The following is an 18,337-nucleotide window of genomic DNA, read 5'->3' on the forward strand; positions in this document are numbered from 1 at the left end:
TTGCATATCTGCTATCTTCAATGTGCAACTCCGTCATATGGCGAAGTATAAATAAGGTATTATTAGAGACTGAGAGAGAGACAGAGAGAGAGAAAGAGAGAGACATAATTAAGAGTGCAAATGATGGAGAGAGAGAGAGAGAGAGAGAGAGAGAGACAGAGAGCGGGAGAGAATGAGTGAGAGACAGTGAGACAGAGAGAGAGAGGGAGAGAGACAGAGAGAGAGAGAGAGACCGAGAATAAAGACAGTGAGTGAGGGGGAGAGAGAGAGAGAAACTTTGTAAGATTTATAGTTCGCCACACGACGGCTCATATGCTGAAGATAGCAGATATGCAAGCTCACAGCGCGTCTCGGAACGAGACGCGCTGTGAGCTTGCATATCTGCTATCTTCAATGTGCAACTCCGTCATATGGCGAAGTATAAATAAGGTATTATTAGAGACTGAGAGAGAGACAGAGAGAGAGAAAGAGAGAGACATAATCAAGAGTGCAAATGATGGAGAGAGAGAGAGAGAGAGAGAGAGAGAGATAGACAGACATAACGAAGAGTACAAATGAGGGAGAGAGAGAGAGAGAGACAGAGAGAGAGACATGATGAAGAGTGCAAATGAGGGAGAGAGAGAGAGAGAGAGAGAGAGAGAGAGAGAGACATAACGAAGAGTGCAAATGAGGGGGAGAGAGAGAGAGAGAGAGAGAGAGAGAGAGACATAATGAAGAGTGCAGATGAGGGAGAGAGAGAGAGAGAGAGAGGAGAATAAAGTGCAGAGCAACAGAAAGTCACATGCTTCACAACAAAAGGAGCGGAAGCAGCCCTCACTCTTTCCAATATGAGTGGGTTCAATGCTAAACAAAGATTTTTTTGTTGTTGTTCTGCTAGACAAAGGTTTACTCCCATGAGAAAGGAGGCAGTGACATCATCTCCACTGACTGAGGCTTTGTCCTGCCGGGACAAAGACCCCGAGTCATCCTGACGGAGTCAGGCCTGCCCGCACCGCCTGGGGGGAAACTACACCATGAGTGTGGGCCGTGTGTGTGTGTGTGTGTGTGTGTGTGTGTGTGTGTGTGTGTGTGTGTGTGTGTGTGTGTGTGTGTGTGTGTGTGTGTGTGTGTGTGTGTGTGTGTGTGTGTGTGTGTGTGTGTGTGTGTGTGTGTGTGTGTGTGTATGTATGTGTGTGTGTGTGTGTGTGTGCGTGTGTGTTTGTATTACTATACTTGTGAGGAGGGCCAAAATGTTCCCATAACTATATAGGAGAATTTGAGATATATAGACATTTGTGAGGACAATTTTCCCTGGTCGTCACAAGAGAAATAAGTACTTTTTTTTTTAGTTAGGCTTACAATTAAGATTCAAGTTGTGGTTAGGGTTAGGATTAATAAGTGTAATAACTCTACTACAAATACCAAACCTATTGTGTATTTATAGGTCAGGTATAAGGCTTGTTTTTGAAATTATGTCAGAATTACACTTAGTTTCACACCAAAACGTTAAAAATGGCATTCATAACACCACAGACGTAAAATGCTGATGTCCTCACTAGTATAGTAATGCAAAGGTTTGTGTGTGTGTGTGTGTGTGTGTGTGTGTGTGTGTGTGTGTGTGTGTGTGTGTGTGTGTGTGTGTGTGTGTGTGTGTGTCTGTGTGTGCGCGTGTGTGTGTGTGTGTGTGTGTGTGTGTGTGTGTGTGTGTGTGTGTGTGTGTGTGTGTGTGTGTGTGTGTGTGTGTGTGTGTGCAGACTGTGCACGTGGGTGGGTGCGTGCGTGTGTGAGGGTGGGAACTTAACTTGCTCTTTTATGCTCTATGGCCTATAGGCGCAACATAGCTAATGTTTGTGGTGAAAGGTGAAGCACACACACAGGCAGACAATGCAGTGTGGGCCAGACTTATGCTAATCTAACATCCAGGACCGCAGTCACAAGTTGATGGTTTCTTCCTTCTTTTTCCTGACAACGGTCTTTTGACATCTCCTTTGGGAACCCAAAGGGGGGGGGGGGGGTGCAGAGCAGTATCCACAAGCAAATTATTAGCCAAAAGTAACAGTTTTGGACATATGAGGTTTCCACCCGACAGAGACCATATTTAATAATGTATTAGTCCTTCACAATGCATTTATTTCCACGTTTTTTTTAGAGAGTATAAAACATTTTGGTTATTGTTTGGTCTGCTAAAACGTGTCTCATCACAAGGCATATTAATAAAGCTGTCAATCTGCAAAAGCAACTATTAACTAAAGATGTCAAAGTATTGTAGTGGAGTAAAAAGTACTACTTTGTTTAATATTTGTCACTGAGATGCCAGTGGAGTAGATGTGTCAAAGTATCAAGAAATGAAAATCAATTAAAGAAAATGGATCTCAAAATTGTACTTGTACAGTACTTAGTAATGAGTAAATGTGCTACAGTAACTTTACTATTCACCACTGGGAACATAACTCAAAATAAATCGGCCATACCAGCCGTGACAAAAAAAGAGGATAGTTATTTTGTATTTTAAAACAAAATGCCAGACGCCAGAGGGTTAACCATTGCTTTTTTATGAAATATCTGAGATCATTAGGGATTTTCTGGAAGATTGAACATGCGTTCTATCACTAGTTTGACCACTTCAAATACTCTTTCATCTTAACATAACGAAAAACCGAAAATAGGCTACCTACAAGCTTACAACACGTCGCAGTTAACCTTTGCTTTTATGAAATATCTGAGATCGTTATGATTTTCTGGAAGATTGAATTTTTCGGTGCATGGCATGCTTCCATAGAAGACATGCTGACTATGTAATCCAAATGTAATCCAAATGACTTTATTCATGTAGACCGCACTCTGGCATGGCGTGACATGGCATGATCATTCTTACCGATAGGGCCATTCTCCTGACATTGGGGCTGTCGGGGTCGGGGGCCTCTGGGGTCATCACGTACATCTTCCACGTGGCAGGACAACCCTCCTCCTTCTCCGCTGCATAGCACCTCCACAGGGTCTGAGGAGCACAGGAGAAACGCATCGAAAGGAGGTCATTCACTGCCTCCGTTTTCTTTCACCTTTTCTCCTTTCTGTACATATGTGTTTCTCCTTTGTACATATAGTGTTTGTATTTGTTGATGACATGTATTATTGCGTTAAATATTTTATACTATGTTGTTGAATTGAATATAGGGATGTCCAATATTATCGGCCTCCCGCTATTATCGGCCGATATTAGCATAACAATGTAATATCAGAAAATATCGGTATCGGTATTTTTGGGAAAAAAAAGAATCACAACCGTAAACATAATCACAGTAATCCTTAATCATATTCCTACATATTCAAGGGCTTTTGGAGAGAAATGAGACAGACTCTTAGTTTAGAGTACTGCAGAGGGCAGGTGTGCGTGTCTGTGTCCAGCTGACACTCGTTGACACCCGTTAACCCATTAAGACCTGAGTTTTTTTGAAAGTTTTGAAATTTTGAAACTTTTTGAAAAAAAAAAAAAACATTTTCTTTCAAGATTTTTTTCAAAAATAGCAGATCTACAAGCTCATAGCGCGGCACTCGGTGCCGCGCTATGAGCTTGTATATCTGCTATTTTTGAATAGCCAAAGACATCTAAAGTGACACAGATGCGTTCCAGGTATCAATGGGTTAATGTTATATGCATCGAGGCAATTATGCTTCTGCTCTGTCAAATAGGACAACATCTAATCTAAGATTAGTGGGACTCATTCAAATGACATATTATGTCTGCTCATGATGAAACACTGAGATAGACTTTTGATCCACAAAAGGCAACGCAACTAACGCATGATTACAGCTCACCAATTACACCCTTACAGGGGTACTTATGAAATAATGACTGTAGTTATGGAGAAACAAAGGCACACCCCGGACTTGTCTCTCACGGGCACAACAGTGTGTAACGCCTCGACACACCGTTTAGGACCCACTGGGCTACGGTGTATTAACGGCTGCTTACCACGGTGTTTACCATACTTATGTTGTAAGCACCAGATATGAGGGCTATAAAATGAAGCAATTTCCTGGGGGAGGACCAACAGTCACCTCACAAAACGTGCGAGCGCACGCGCGCGCACACACACACACACACACACACACACACACACACACACACACACACACACACACACACACACACACACACACACACACACACACACACACACACACACACACACACACACACACACACACACACACACACACACACACACACACACACACGCACGCGCGCACACACTCAATGTTCTTGTTACATGGCACTACTAACCCCATAATTACAGTGAACAGGACGGGAACAAACGCTGCTTCATTTAACTGCCTACCTACTGTTTACTGCATGACTATGGGACAACAACAGGTGTAAGCACACCCGCTACAACACTGTAGCTTTCTCTTCTCCTGGTTCTTCTAATCCTAATTCACGGCCCCCCTAAGGTGTGTGTGTGTGGAAGGGCCTGTTCCAGTTCTCTGTGTTCAGGGCACACAACAACACATCATGAGTGTCATGAGGGGCTAGTACAGGGGTGGGCAACTTTGATGATGGAGGGGGCCACTAAATGTCCACACTTAATCCAGAGGGCCACATTGAATATACTGTCGGGCCATTCTCTGTCACACAAAAGTAGCAAAATAGCAGATCTACAAGCTCAAAACGCGTTGCACCGCAACGCGTTGCACCGCAACGCGTTGCTACTTTTGAATTGGAATCCAGATTATTTTTTGCTATTTTTTTATTGGAATCCTGAAAAGTAAAACATTTATTTAATTTCAAATGCATTTAGTTATACATTATGTTAAATACAAATACATTGGACATAAAAAACACAATATAATGTTAATACTAGTCATTTAACTACTAATATAGACTTAAGTAATTAAAGCGGGTCATGTTTGCATGTTTAGAATCATAACAGCTGAAAACAATAATATATCAGTATTCTGATATTAACCTGCGGGCCGCAATAAGTGAAGGTGGGGGCCACATGTTGCCCATGTATGGGCTAGTAGCTGCTGGCACCACATGGAGCAGCTGTTTGTCGTCTCAGACTCACCCTGGACGACTCCAGCAGTCAGCGGGAGTGTGACAGGCATGAGTTACATGGTTACTGGTTGTTCTGTGTTGTACTGTACTGCACACCGTGTGCCTCGTTAAACGCTGTGACAAATAATCGCGTGTGCACACTGCCATAGGCCATTGGTTCTTAAAGTGGGGTCCGGGGACCCCAGGGGGTCCCCGGTAAAATGTCTTAACCCATTTAGACCTGAGTCCGATTCTAAAAACCTTTAACCATATTTTATACTTTGGCTATTCAACAATAGCAGAGATAAACTCATACCGTGTCACTTCGTTTTAAAACATTTTTCACTCAAATCGTTCCTTCTGCAGGTCCCTGACACAACATATTTTTGAGATGGGGGTCCGCAGCCAAATTACACCACATTTCTGACGGGTCCTTGACATGAAAAAGTTTGAGGACCACGGCAGTAGGCCAGCTTATTTAATGTTTATTTATTTGGTTCCATTCGTGCACTCTCAGAGTACCAGTGGACACAAACTTTGCCTAAATATAGTATTTTTGTGCCTATTTCAAGCACACCATAACCCTGGGCAGCCCTGGGGATACCAGCGCCTAGTCTCTTATAAGAACCTGTGTTGATGACTGTGTTTATGAAACATAAGACACCATTTTTAGACCACTGGGCTCTCAACGTTGGGTGCGGGGACCACCAAGCGTGCGTGCGTTTGTATTACCCTACTTCCAAATGTCCCCATAATTATACTAGAATAAACAGACGTTGTGAGGACCATTTTCCTCACACACAAAAAATATATATATGGTTAAAAAATATTTTTAAAGATATGTTTACAATTAGAAAAAGATTCAGGTTGGGGTTAGGATTCCGATTAGACATTTAGAAGTTAGATTTAGAGGTTGTGATTAAAGGTTATACTCAGTTGCATGTCAGTGTAGTGCACGGAATAGCTGATCTATAAGCTCACAACGTGTCGCAGTTCTTGCGGTTAAAAAGTTGATGTCCTCACAAGTATAGTAAAACAAACGTGTGTGTGTGTGTGTGCGTGTGTGTACCTGGATGAGGGAGGCTGCAGCAGGAATCTGTCTGTTGAAATGCTTCTGTCGTTGCTTCTGCTGCACCTTCAGGGCAAAGCCTGAGCCCAGGATCCCCTGATGAACAAACACACCTCCATCAATGTATTGGATGAACAAACACACCTCCATCAATGTATTGGATGAACAAACACACCTCCATCAATGTACTGGATGATGAACAAACACACCTCCATCAATGTATTGGATGAACAAACACACCTCCATCAATGTACTGGATGAACAAACACACCTCCATCAATGTATTGGATGAACAAACACACCTCCATCAATGTACTGGATGATGAAACACACCTCCATCAATGTACTGGATGAACAAACACACCTCCATCAATGTACTGGATGAACAAACACACCTCCATCAATGTACTGGATGAACAAACACACCTCCATCAATGTATTGGATGAACAAACACACCTCCATCAATGTACTGGATGATGAACAAACACACCTCCATCAATGTACTGGATGAACAAACACACCTCCATCAATGTACTGGATGATGAACAAACACACCTCCATCAATGTACTGGATGAACAAACACACCTCCATCAATGTACTGGATGAACAAACACACCTCCATCAATGTACTGGATGATGAACAAACACACCTCCATCAATGTACTGGATGATACTGTAGCATCATGTGGTCTCTGTCTGTCGGGCAGAAACCTCTTATCTACACATTTAACCTTTTTGTGTTTTTTTCATAAATTAACGGCCTACTTCATCATATACTACAGCGTCACACAGAAGTAGCAAAAGCAGCAGATCAACAAGCGCGCGGCGCGAAGCGACGCGTTTTGAGCTTGTAGATCTGCTGCTTTTGATGCTTTTGAATTTGAATCCTGAAAAATTACAGTTTTGGACATAAATGAGGTTTCCACCCGACAAGAGACGACATATTATGGATTTGTGTACTGCAGTGGTTTTCAAAGTGGGTTTCTGGAGACCCTCAAGGGTCCTTGAAGGGGTTCCAGGGGAGGGACAGCGAGTGCATTTTCCGGCAGCGGCTGCTGCCGCGGAGCTGCCGGCGGCGCCAGCTTTGGGAGTGTGCTGCGTTTGTGTAACGCAGTCCCCACCAATATTATTTACGATTCTGTGCCTATCGGTACATAACTCGGACGGCGCTTAGTCGACTAGTAGACCATCGGCCGGTCGTCGCGGGCACTCGCGCCTGGAGGCGCTCGGGCGCGACTCCTTGGCCTCAAGGTCTACTGAGTCGGCGCGCCTCCGTCATGGTCCAAAACTATACTTTATCGGCGAAAAAAATAAGTTGACTGCCGCTCCTCCACCGGCAGTTCCGCGGCAGTTCCGCTGCTGCCGCTCCTCCACCGGCAGTTCCGCGGCAGTTCCGCTGCTCCGCCGGCAGCTGCCGCTCCACCGCCGGCAGTCACTGCCGGCAGTTGCCGCTCCTCCACCGGCAGTTCCGCGGCAGTTCCGCGGCAGCAGCCGCTGCCGGAAAATGCACTCGCTCCTTCTGTTCCAGGGGGTCCCCAGCTAAATTATTGAATGTAGTATCAAAATCAGTTTGAGCATTTTTGGGGCGGTGAAACCGCCCCTATAAGTGAGGTTTGGATATTTGTACAACAAATCCTGCGCTGTGATTGGCCAAAAATTTACAAAAATTTACAAAAATGTACCCCGCCTAACCCTGCACCGTGATTGGCCAATCACAGTCTATTCAGGACTGTGATTGGCCAGTGTCACATGACACATGTGCATAGCCCTATATAAGAAACCATAACTTAAAAAAAACAATAAATTTGTTTTTTTTAAGTTATGGTTTCTTCCATCATAAAGAGTGTTTCAATAAATGTATTTCTTTTTTTGTACATGATTGGTTGACTCCATTCAGTATTGTGATTAGCTAGCAAGACACCGCCCACTTCACACAGGGTGTGATTTTATTTTGATTTTATATTTTGTAAACATTTGAACAACACATACATCTTGTATGGGGGTCCCTGACACAAAATACTCAGACGGGGGGGGGGGGGGGTCCACGGCCAAATACATATTAATCTAGGGGGCCTTGACATGATTTGAGAACCACTGGTATAGATATACTTCTGTGCAGGAGAAAAAAATCTTACTACATGAATTTAAATGATATTTTAAACTCTCTCTCTCTCTCAGAAATAAAGCAGGAATGGCAGCAAACATAATACTTAGTGTATTTACAGCAGGCAAAGCGAAGAAGGAGATGGCGAAGACGCTGAAGCAGGAGGCGATGGCCTTGCCGATCCACGTCTGAGGAATCTTGTCCCCGTAGCCGATGGTAGTGACAGTCACCTGAGGATAGAGAGAGACACACAGAGTCAACCTCTCTCTCTCTCCATGACTCATGATAACAGTGGTGAGAGAATGAAACATCCTCTCAAAGCATGCATTATTTTTCAGTCGTGCAATTTATGCACCATTTCAGCTTTCACCTAACCTGACATCCCTATGTTTGGGAAGATTTTCAAAAACAGATAAACAGATACTGATACACTACTACTATATACAAGTAAGACGCGCGAACGCTGGAAGCGAACGCAGCTCGAAAATATTGTGTATTTACGGACTTGTAATCCGTGTTATTTGACTGTGTGTGTGTGTGTGTGTGTGTGTGTGTGTGTGTGTGTGTGTGTGTGTGTGTGTGTGTGTGTGTGTGTGTGTGTGGCAGGCTGGTGTGCATTGTCTAAATTCCTGCACTCTGGCGCACTCTGGAGGCTGCTTACAGGCAGTGCACGCATGTGAGTCACATGGGGGCGCGAGCCAATGAGAGCATGAACACAGAATCGCAGACAGACAGACACACAACCTGAGCAGGGTTACATAGTAAGCTCCACTTGGTCCGCGTTCGCAACTACTATATACTACTGTATCTAGATACTTTATATATATAAGCTCACAACATGTCGCACTGATTGATTGATTGATTGATTGATTGATTGATTGATTGATTGACGTGAGCTTTATATTTATTAAAATATTTGAATAATTTTGATCATGTTCAACATGAATCTTCTCTTCTGGGGGTCCCTGGCACAAAACCTTTTCAGATGGGGGTCCGCGGCCAACTACATATTAATGTGGGGGTCCTTGACAAGAAAACGTTTCAGAACCACAGTACTAGACAACAGAAAAAACAGCATCTGGAGTCTTCTCGACGTGTTCTGACCTATCGATAGGCCTCAATGACCTCGCAAAACACATTGACAGCAAACAGAATCTGAAACGAACAATACATTTTCATAAGCTTTCAGTTCAGAACCGAGCTGAGTCTCTTTATGGTTTTTAATGAACTTTGCAGAGGTGATTAAAATTCCCCCGTCCGAGCTAACAAAGCCTCCTCCTCCTCCTCCTCCTCCTCCTCCTCCTCCTCCTCCCCGCTCCGGGTCTGTCTTTATTATGCCGCCCAGGTTTTTTTTGTTTTGTTTTTGTAGACAATAGAGGTAAAGTTCATCAGACCCTTTCGGCCGTGTGCTTCAATGACTGTCTGTGATGATGACTGTGGAGGCTCCTCCCCCTCCCCCCCCTCGGCGCTAATCCTCAGTGAGTGTAGGAATCCTCCAGGCGAGGAGAGACCCCCCCCCCCCCCCCTCCTCACATTTGCATGTCGACCCTATCGGGTGGAAACCTCACATGTCCAAAACTGTCAATTTTCAGCAGTGGTGTAAAGTAACTAAGTACATGTACTTAAGTAATTTTTTGGGGGTATTTGTACTTTACTTGAGTATTTCCAATACTTTAACTTCTACTCCACTACATCTCAGAGGCAAATATTGTACTTTTACTCCACTACATTTATTTGAAAACTTTAGTTAGCCTACTAGTTACTTTATAGATTTAGATTATTATTACAAAACGTACATTAACCACTTCAGCACTATAAACACTTTTGGCCATTTGAAAATAGCAGATCTACAAGCTCACCATGCATGGCCTTGTGAAGCATTGTGAGCTTGTAGATCTGCTATTTCCAAAAGATTTTTATACATTTGAAAACTTGAAATGGGACGTTTTGCATAATGAGTACTTTCTACTTTTGATACCAATACTTTCGTAGTTTTACTCAAATACATTTTGAACTCCGGACTTTAACTTGAAACAGAGTATTTCTACATTGCAGTATTGATACTTTTACTAAAGTAAAACATTTGAGTACTTTTTCCACCACTGCTTTTCAGGATTCAAATTCAAAAGCATCAAAAGTAGCAGATCTACAAGCTCGAAAGCTTCGAGCTTGTAGATCTGCTACTTTTGATGATTTCGTGTGACGCTGTCGTATGATCAAGCACGGCGTTAATTTACGAAAAAACACAAAAAGTTAGAATATGGGAGATAAGAGGTTTCTGCCCGACAACAACGACCCCCCCCCCCCCCCCCCCGCATTTGCATGTACACCCCACTCTGAAAGCCCAGCCGGTTGTGACACATTGAGGGGTTAGGGTTAGATTGAGGGGTTAGGGTTAGATTGAGGGGTTGTGACACATTGAGGGGTTAGGGTTAGATTGAGGGGTTAGGGTTAGATTGAGGGGTTGTGACACATTGAGGGGTTAGGGGTTAGATTGAGGGGTTAGGGTTAGATTGAGGGGTTAGGGTTAGATTGAGGGGTTAGGGTTAGATTGAGGGGTTAGGGTTAGATTGAGGGGTTAGGGTTAGATTGAGGGGTTAGGGTTAGATTGAGGGTTAGGGTTAGATTGAGGGGTTGTGACACATTGAGGGGTTAGGGTTAGATTGAGGGGTTGTACTTGGCCTACAGTGGGTGTCCGCTGTACCGCCGCCATGTAAGGTGATATACTTAACCCATTCACTCCCAGAACGCATCTTTATGTCATTTTTAGGTTTCTTTGGCAATAGCCGATATACAAGCTCATAGCGCTATGAGCTTGTAGATCTGATTTTTTTTTAAATTGTGAACATTTGTGCAAATCTTTGAAGATATATTTTTTTAAAGTGAACATTTGTAACTAAAATCTTTGCTTCACGGGGGGGGGGGGGGGGGGGTCCCTGGAACAAAATATTTTGAGACGGGGGTCCGCTGCCAAATACATATAATTTTGGGTGGTCCTTGACATGAAAAAGTTTGAGAACCACTGATTATTGCAACATACGTTTAACACAAAACTGTTGGGATTTAGAAGACATTTGTAGAAACAAAGATTTGAGTTACAAATGTTCGTTTTAAAAAAGTAGATATTCAAAGATTTGCACACATTTTCAAGATTTTTCAAAAAATAGCAGATCTACAAGCTCATAGCGCGGCACTCGGTGCCGCGCTATGAGCTTGTAGATCTGCTATTTTTGAATAGCCAAAGAAATAAAAATATGACACAGATTCTTTCCCGGTCCGAAGGGGTTAAAAGGGCTTTGCGGCCAGAGAAGAAGGAGAGAGGGCGGGGCGGGGCGGGGCGGGGCTGTACGTGGAGGAGGGATGGAAGAAGACCGGGGGCCGGTTTAATCCCTCCAGGCCACAAATCCTATGACTAAACAATGCCCCCCCCCCCCCCCCCCCCCCCGACATCAGGGGGTGGAATGGTCCACTTGAAAACACCCCCTGACATTGAAAAAAAAAAGAAGGTTCAGAGGGTTATATTCAAAGTGTGTGTGTGTGTGTGTGTGTGTGTGTGTGTGTGTGTGTGTGTGTGTGTGTGTGTGCGTGTGCGTGCGTGTGTGCGTGTGCGCGTGTGCGTGTGCGTGCGTGCGAGTCATTTTTGCATGAAGGGAAAGGTAAAGGAATAAATCATCTGTGTGGTAAAGCAACACAAACCAAAGCTCGAAACGCGGCTCGAAGCGACGCGTTTTGAGCTTGTAGATCTGCTACTTTTGATGCTTTTGAATCCTGAAAAGTAACAGTTTTTAACATATGAGGTTTATGCTCTATGTGTGTGTGTGTTGGGAGACACAGTAAACTAATTTACAGGTCACTTGTGAGCTTGTAGATCGGCCTATTTTCGCCACGCAACGCCGTCCTACGACGGAGCATATGGTCTCTGTCGGGTGTAAACCTCATATCTCCAAAACTGTTACTTTTCAGGATTCAAATTCAAAAACATCAAAAGTAGCAGATCTACAAGCTCAAAACACGTCGCTTTGCGTCGTTTTTCGAGCTTGTAGATCTGCTACTTTTGATGCTTTTGTGTGACGCTGTAGTGTGATCAAGTAGGACGAACAAACAGTAAAAAAAATAGGTTTCTGTCTGCAACGGTAAATTACACATTAAGAGAGAACGAGAGAAAAGCAGAAAAAAGAGGAAGAAAGAGAGAAAGAAAGAGAGAGAGATTACAGGACAAAGAGAGAAGGATATGAATCATGGCATTGGCCCGTTCTCCAGCTGTGCCCTGTGCACCTGCACATCCCACCGTGAAAACACGCCGAGGGGAAGAGAGCGCACTGGAGACCAATCATCTACGACTCACTGCTGAGCACGCACGCACGCACGCACGCGCACACACACACACACACACACGCGCACGCGCACGCGCGCACGCGCACGCGCACGCACACACACACACACACACACACACACACACACACATTTCATCAAGTCATTGTTGTCGGGCAGAAACCTCTTTATCGTAAATAAATGCCCTACGTGATCATACCACAGTGTCACACAAAAGTAGCAGATCTACAAGCTCAAAACGCGTCGCTTCACGGCGCGTTTTGAGCTTGTAGATCTGCTACTTTTGCTGCTTTTGCATGTGAAACCGGAAAAGTAACAGCTTCGGACAAATGAGGTTTCCACCCCGACAGAGACAAAGTGTGTGCATGCACACTCGCACGCACACTTTCAAAACGCAGACACACAAACACAGATACACACATAACTCCCACCCACACACACACACACACACACACACACACACTACAGACCAGCCCCATTGCCACAGCTTGTTATGACTCTCAAGTTGTGGGTCTCCAAAAAACAAAAAAGCTACAAATCCCCAAACCGCGTGATTCTATTGTCCTCATTGTGTACAACACAACACAAATAACAGCTTTTCTTCACCTCTTCCATAGAGAGCGCGTGAAGGAGCACCCCGTGACCTCTCTAACCCTCGTTACAACAAAAAAGGTAGCAATCCCCCCCCCACAATTAAAAGTTTTTAATTAAGGGAACTGACACTTTATATTGGCGCTCTAAAAAAAAAGGCCTTTTGAGCCAAAAGGGCCCAGAGGTGAATAAAGGTTTATTAGCCGTGCTTTGTGGGCTCTGCGCTGATCCCCTGCACCAGGCTGCCATAGGTTTCTCATTACCGCACGCCTTCAATTCAAACTGTTTAATTAACTGTTCTGGAAACCCGAGCCCGGGACGCCACGCAGGGACAACACACAGAACAACACGTCGTTGCATGTCGGGGGCAGAAAACCTCTTATCTCCGTATGACCGTTTGTGTTTTTTTACGTAAATTAACGCCCTTTGTGATCATACTACAGCGTCACATCAAAAGCATCATAAGTAGCAGATCTGCAAGCTCGAAACGCGGCGCGAAGCGACGCGTTTCGAGCTTGTAGATCTGCTACTTTTGATGCTTTTGAATTGGAATCCTGAAAAGTTACAGTTTTGGAGATATGAGGTTTACACCCGACAGACACAACAAGCAATGAGACGCCTGTGTCTGTGTTGGAAATGTTGCACCAAAAACATGCAGATTTACAGCATGATGAAAGGCCAGCGGGCAGAATGAAGACGGATAAAGAGATGAATGGTTTAGAGCTTAACCAGGCCGGTCAGCATGGTCAATACAGAAACTGCTGAAAGAGAGAGTTACGGCACTTTGATGTCGCTTCCACGCCATCACGTGGTTCATGTATCGTGTGTGCTTCATCAAACACACATTAAGGAACTATGCAGTAGTGTTGGAACTATGCAGTAGTGTTGGAACTATGCAGTAGTGTTGGAACTATGCAGTAGTGTTGGAACTATGCAGTAGTGTTGGAACTATGCAGTAGTGTTGGAACTATACAGTAGTGTTGGAACTATACAGTAGTGTTGGAACTATGCAGTAGTGTTTGGAACTATGCAGTAGTGTTTGGAACTATACAGTAGTGTTGGAACTATACAGTAGTGTTTGGAACTATGCAGTAGTGTTTGGAACTATGCAGTAGTGTTGGAACTATGCAGTAGTGTTTTGGAACTATACAGTAGTGTTTTGGAACTATACAGTAGTGTTTGGAACTATGCAGTAGTGTTGGAACTATGCAGTAGTGTTGGAACTATGCAGTAGTGTTGGAACTATACAGTAGTGTTGGAACTATGCAGTAGTGTTGGAACTATGCAGTAGTGTTGGAACTATGCAGTAGTGTTGGAACTATACAGTAGTGTTGGAACTATACAGTAGTGTTGGAACTATACAGTAGTGTTTGGAACTATACAGTAGTGTTGGAACTATACAGTAGTGTTGGAACTATACAGTAGTGTTGGAACTATACAGTAGTGTTTGGAACTATACAGTAGTGTTGGAACTATACAGTAGTGTTGGAACTATACAGTAGTGTTTGGAACTATTGGTCGCTCGATGGAAAGTGTTACTTGGTTGGTTTCCCCAAGCAGGAGACCCAGGTTCGAATCCCGGGTGTTCATGTTGGAAGAGGACATAAAACTTAAGGATTGTAGCTTTTAATGTGCAAAAATAGGTGACAATTCAAATTGACAACTTGGACCAATTGAGTTGAGTGGAAAGCATCCATGTATGCATGCTTGTAGCCTAGACGCGTGCATGATATTTTATACCACGGGGGAAGTAGGAGAACAGAGAATATTCCATCACATCATTGATTCACATGCCAGAAAGTGATATAATTAAAAAACATGGAGTGCCAAGTCACGTCATATTGTCGTTACTGGATGATGACCTAGAATGTATAATGAGGATAATCATGTCCATTTGTGATTCTGTAGCTTTTAGTTTTGCCTACTTCCTCCTCACTTTGAATGTCCAGGTTTTTATTGTCTCTCTTTACATTCCTCCTCTGATTGGATGGCTCAGAGCCCTGGTTTTCAACGTTGGGTCTGAGGACCACCAGGGGTCCATCTGTAACTGTGAGAGTGTACATTATCAAGGAGCGTGCTGTACACTCTCAGAGATCATAAATAGATGATTTTACAGTGATGTAATGGCATCAAACGGGGGTTGTTGTGCACACACTGCCAGGAGGCCAAGAAAGGATCTTCCAGATTTGTTTCCCGCATATATTGTGATTTATTTTTACTTTTAACAAATTAAAGGGATAGTTCACCCAAAAACATATTTTTTTCCCCATCCCCATATTTTGTTGTTTTTGTCGCATTCCTAAGCCAATAGTTTGATAACCAGCGGTTCAGGTAGGAGACAAAAAGAGTTTTTCTCTCCTACCTGAACTGCTGCCGGTAAAGCCAATACATGCTCCTTCCGATGTCCGAATTTTTCTTCGGTACAAATTGACCCGATTTCGAACTTCTGATGGTCAGAACCTTTTCTCGTAACACGTGCACCTCCAGATGTCCTAACTCTCCAAACTATAGTTCGGAAAGCCTGTTCGAACCGGAAGGTGTGGCTGTGGGGTGTGGCTTTGACGTCAGACATGTAGCGGTGTTTGGTAGTGTGTGCTCGTCTGACTCTTACCACTCCCCACCACAGGGCGTCAGCGTAGCTGGAGAAGCCCGTCTTTCCCATCTCGTCCACAGCGTCCTTCTCTGCCAGGTACACAAAGTAGGAGGAGAAGATCAGACCCAGGAAGCCAATGTACAGCGTGGTGATCAGCTCCTGTATGGACAGAATAACAACAATGTACAGCGTGGTGATCAGCTCCTGTATGGACAGAATAACAACAATGTACAGCGTGGTGATCAGCTCCTGTATGTATAATAATAACAATGTACAGCGTGGTGATCAGCTCCTGTATGGACAGAATAACAACAATGTACAGCGTGGTGATCAGCTCCTGTATGGATATAATAATAACAAACACAACAGTGTTGAGTTTTTAGTCTTTTGAATAAAATCCCATTTTAGTTTGAGTCATATTTTAGTCATCTGAAATGTTTCACTTTTTAGTCTAGTGTTAATTGACTAAATGTAAGGTTTTAGTCGACTAAATCTACAGTTGATTTAGTCAACTAAAAAGTATTTTGGTGGACCTAGATGGCGTCGTAATGCCTGATTTTATACCGATAATAGCTGATTTACGTTTTCATATTCATACCATTCATGTCTCATTAAGTGTTATTGTATGGCACAGTGTTTCTATATACTTCATATGAAAAAATATCTATATACATTTTTCTTCACAATTCTTACATAATCACCTAATTATTTGGATTTTCTTTGCATAATCGTCATAATAATTTCCATGTTGAAAAATTTATCACAATTATTTGAGCGACAATAATGAATGGTCAAGTAAAACGTCATAATCGTGACAGCCCTATAAAATCAACACTACTAAATGAGGAAAGAAGTACAGTGTAATCTAAAAGAGACCAGAAGTACAGTGTAATCTAAAAGAGACCAGAAGTACAGTGTAATCTAAAAGAGACCAGAAGTACAGTGTAATCTAAAAGAGACCAGAAGTACAGTGTAATCTAAAAGAGACCAGAAGTACAGTGTAATCTAAAAGAGACCAGAAGTACAGTGTAATCTAAAAGAGACCAGAAGTACAGTGTAATCTAAAAGAGACCAGAAGTACAGTGTAATCTAAAAGAGACCAGAAGTACAGTGTAATCTAAAAGAGGCCAGAAGTACAGTGTAATCTAAAAGAGACCAGAAGTACAGTGTAATCTAAAAGAGGCCAGAAGTACAGTGTAATCTAAAAGAGACCAGAAGTACAGTGTAATCTAAATGAGGCCAGAAGTACAGTGTAATCTAAAAGAGGCCAGAAGTACAGTGTAATCTAAAAGAGACCAGAAGTACAGTGTAATCTAAAAGAGACCAGAAGTACAGTGTAATCTAAAAGAGACCAGAAGTACAGTGTAATCTAAAAGAGACCAGAAGTACAGTGTAATCTAAAAGAGACCAGAAGTACAGTGTAATCTAAAAGAGACCAGAAGTACAGTGTAATCTAAAAGAGGCCAGAAGTACAGTGTAATCTAAAAGAGACCAGAAGTACAGTGTAATCTAAATGAGGCCAGAAGTACAGTGTAATCTAAAAGAGGCCAGAAGTACAGTGTAATCTAAAAGAGGCCAGAAGTACAGTGTAATCTAAAAGAGACCAGAAGTACAGTGTAATCTAAAAGAGGCCAGAAGTACAGTGTAATCTAAAAGAGGCCAGAAGTACAGTGTAATCTAAATGAGGCCAGAAGTACAGTGTAATCTAAAAGAGGCCAGAAGTACAGTGTAATCTAAAAGAGGCCAGAAGTACAGTGTAATCTAAAAGAGACCAGAAGTACAGTGTAATCTAAAAGAGGCCAGAAGTACAGTGTAATCTAAAAGAGGCCAGAAGTACAGTGTAATCTAAAAGAGACCAGAAGTACAGTGTAATCTAAAAGAGGCCAGAAGTACAGTGTAATCTAAAAGAGGCCAGAAGTACAGTGTAATCTAAAAGAGGCCAGAAGTACAGTGTAATCTAAAAGAGACCAGAAGTACAGTGTAATCTAAAAGAGGCCAGAAGTACAGTGTAATCGTCACGTTAGTGAGGCAGACATGGAGGCAGACAGAGTTACACATTTAAATCCTTTCATTGGACGTCAGAACACAACAACAAGGAACAGAACAGGTGCAGGTCAGTAACGGCTGGCATGAAACCAACAAACACTGGAACAAACTGACACTGAAAATTACACCACAATCTGACCAACACTAAGGAACGGAGAGGTATGTCGCTGTCGGGTGGAAACCTTGTATGTCCATAAAAGAAGAACCTGTGTTCCAATGGATCCAATGTAAAGTTGGAGGGACCCCTACTCTATAGTGTATAAAATTGTGTTTCAGATTAACTTTTTTTTTTTACTTAGTCTGCTCTTTTTTCCCTCTACACCTATAGCCTCTTTGACAAAAATAGCCGATCTACAAGCTCTCAACGCCTCGCGCTGCGAGGCGTTGAGAGCTTGTAGATCTGCTATTTTCGGCTAATGTTCCCCTCAGAAAAGGAATTCTAGGGTTCAAGTGGTTAATGTAAAAAAAAAAACTAAATCCTATCACACAAAGATTTGGCGAACCCCCTATAGTAACTCTGAGGACCCCCTAGGGGTCCCGGACCCCCTGTTGAAGACCCCTGATTTAGTCACAAGCTGTTGTT

The 18,337-nt window shown here is 43.0% G+C and overlaps 1 protein-coding gene across 1 annotated transcript in view; it reads right to left on the reverse strand.

The window, feature by feature from the left end:
- Positions 1–18,337, reverse strand: part of kcnq1.2 (potassium voltage-gated channel, KQT-like subfamily, member 1.2) — a gene marked incomplete at both ends in the record, with an annotated part of 67,432 nt that overhangs the window by 19,966 nt on the left and 29,129 nt on the right. The window contains 4 exons of the mRNA XM_080438258.1: positions 2,855–2,977; positions 6,087–6,182; positions 8,312–8,422; positions 15,727–15,867. Of these exons, the coding sequence (XP_080294384.1) occupies positions 2,855–2,977; positions 6,087–6,182; positions 8,312–8,422; positions 15,727–15,867 (471 nt within the window). The remainder of the gene's footprint in view (positions 1–2,854; positions 2,978–6,086; positions 6,183–8,311; positions 8,423–15,726; positions 15,868–18,337) is intronic.

Source organism: Gymnoscopelus braueri (assembly GCF_963280865.1).
Source record: "Gymnoscopelus braueri genome assembly, chromosome: 9".
NCBI lineage: Eukaryota > Metazoa > Chordata > Actinopteri > Myctophiformes > Myctophidae > Gymnoscopelus > Gymnoscopelus braueri.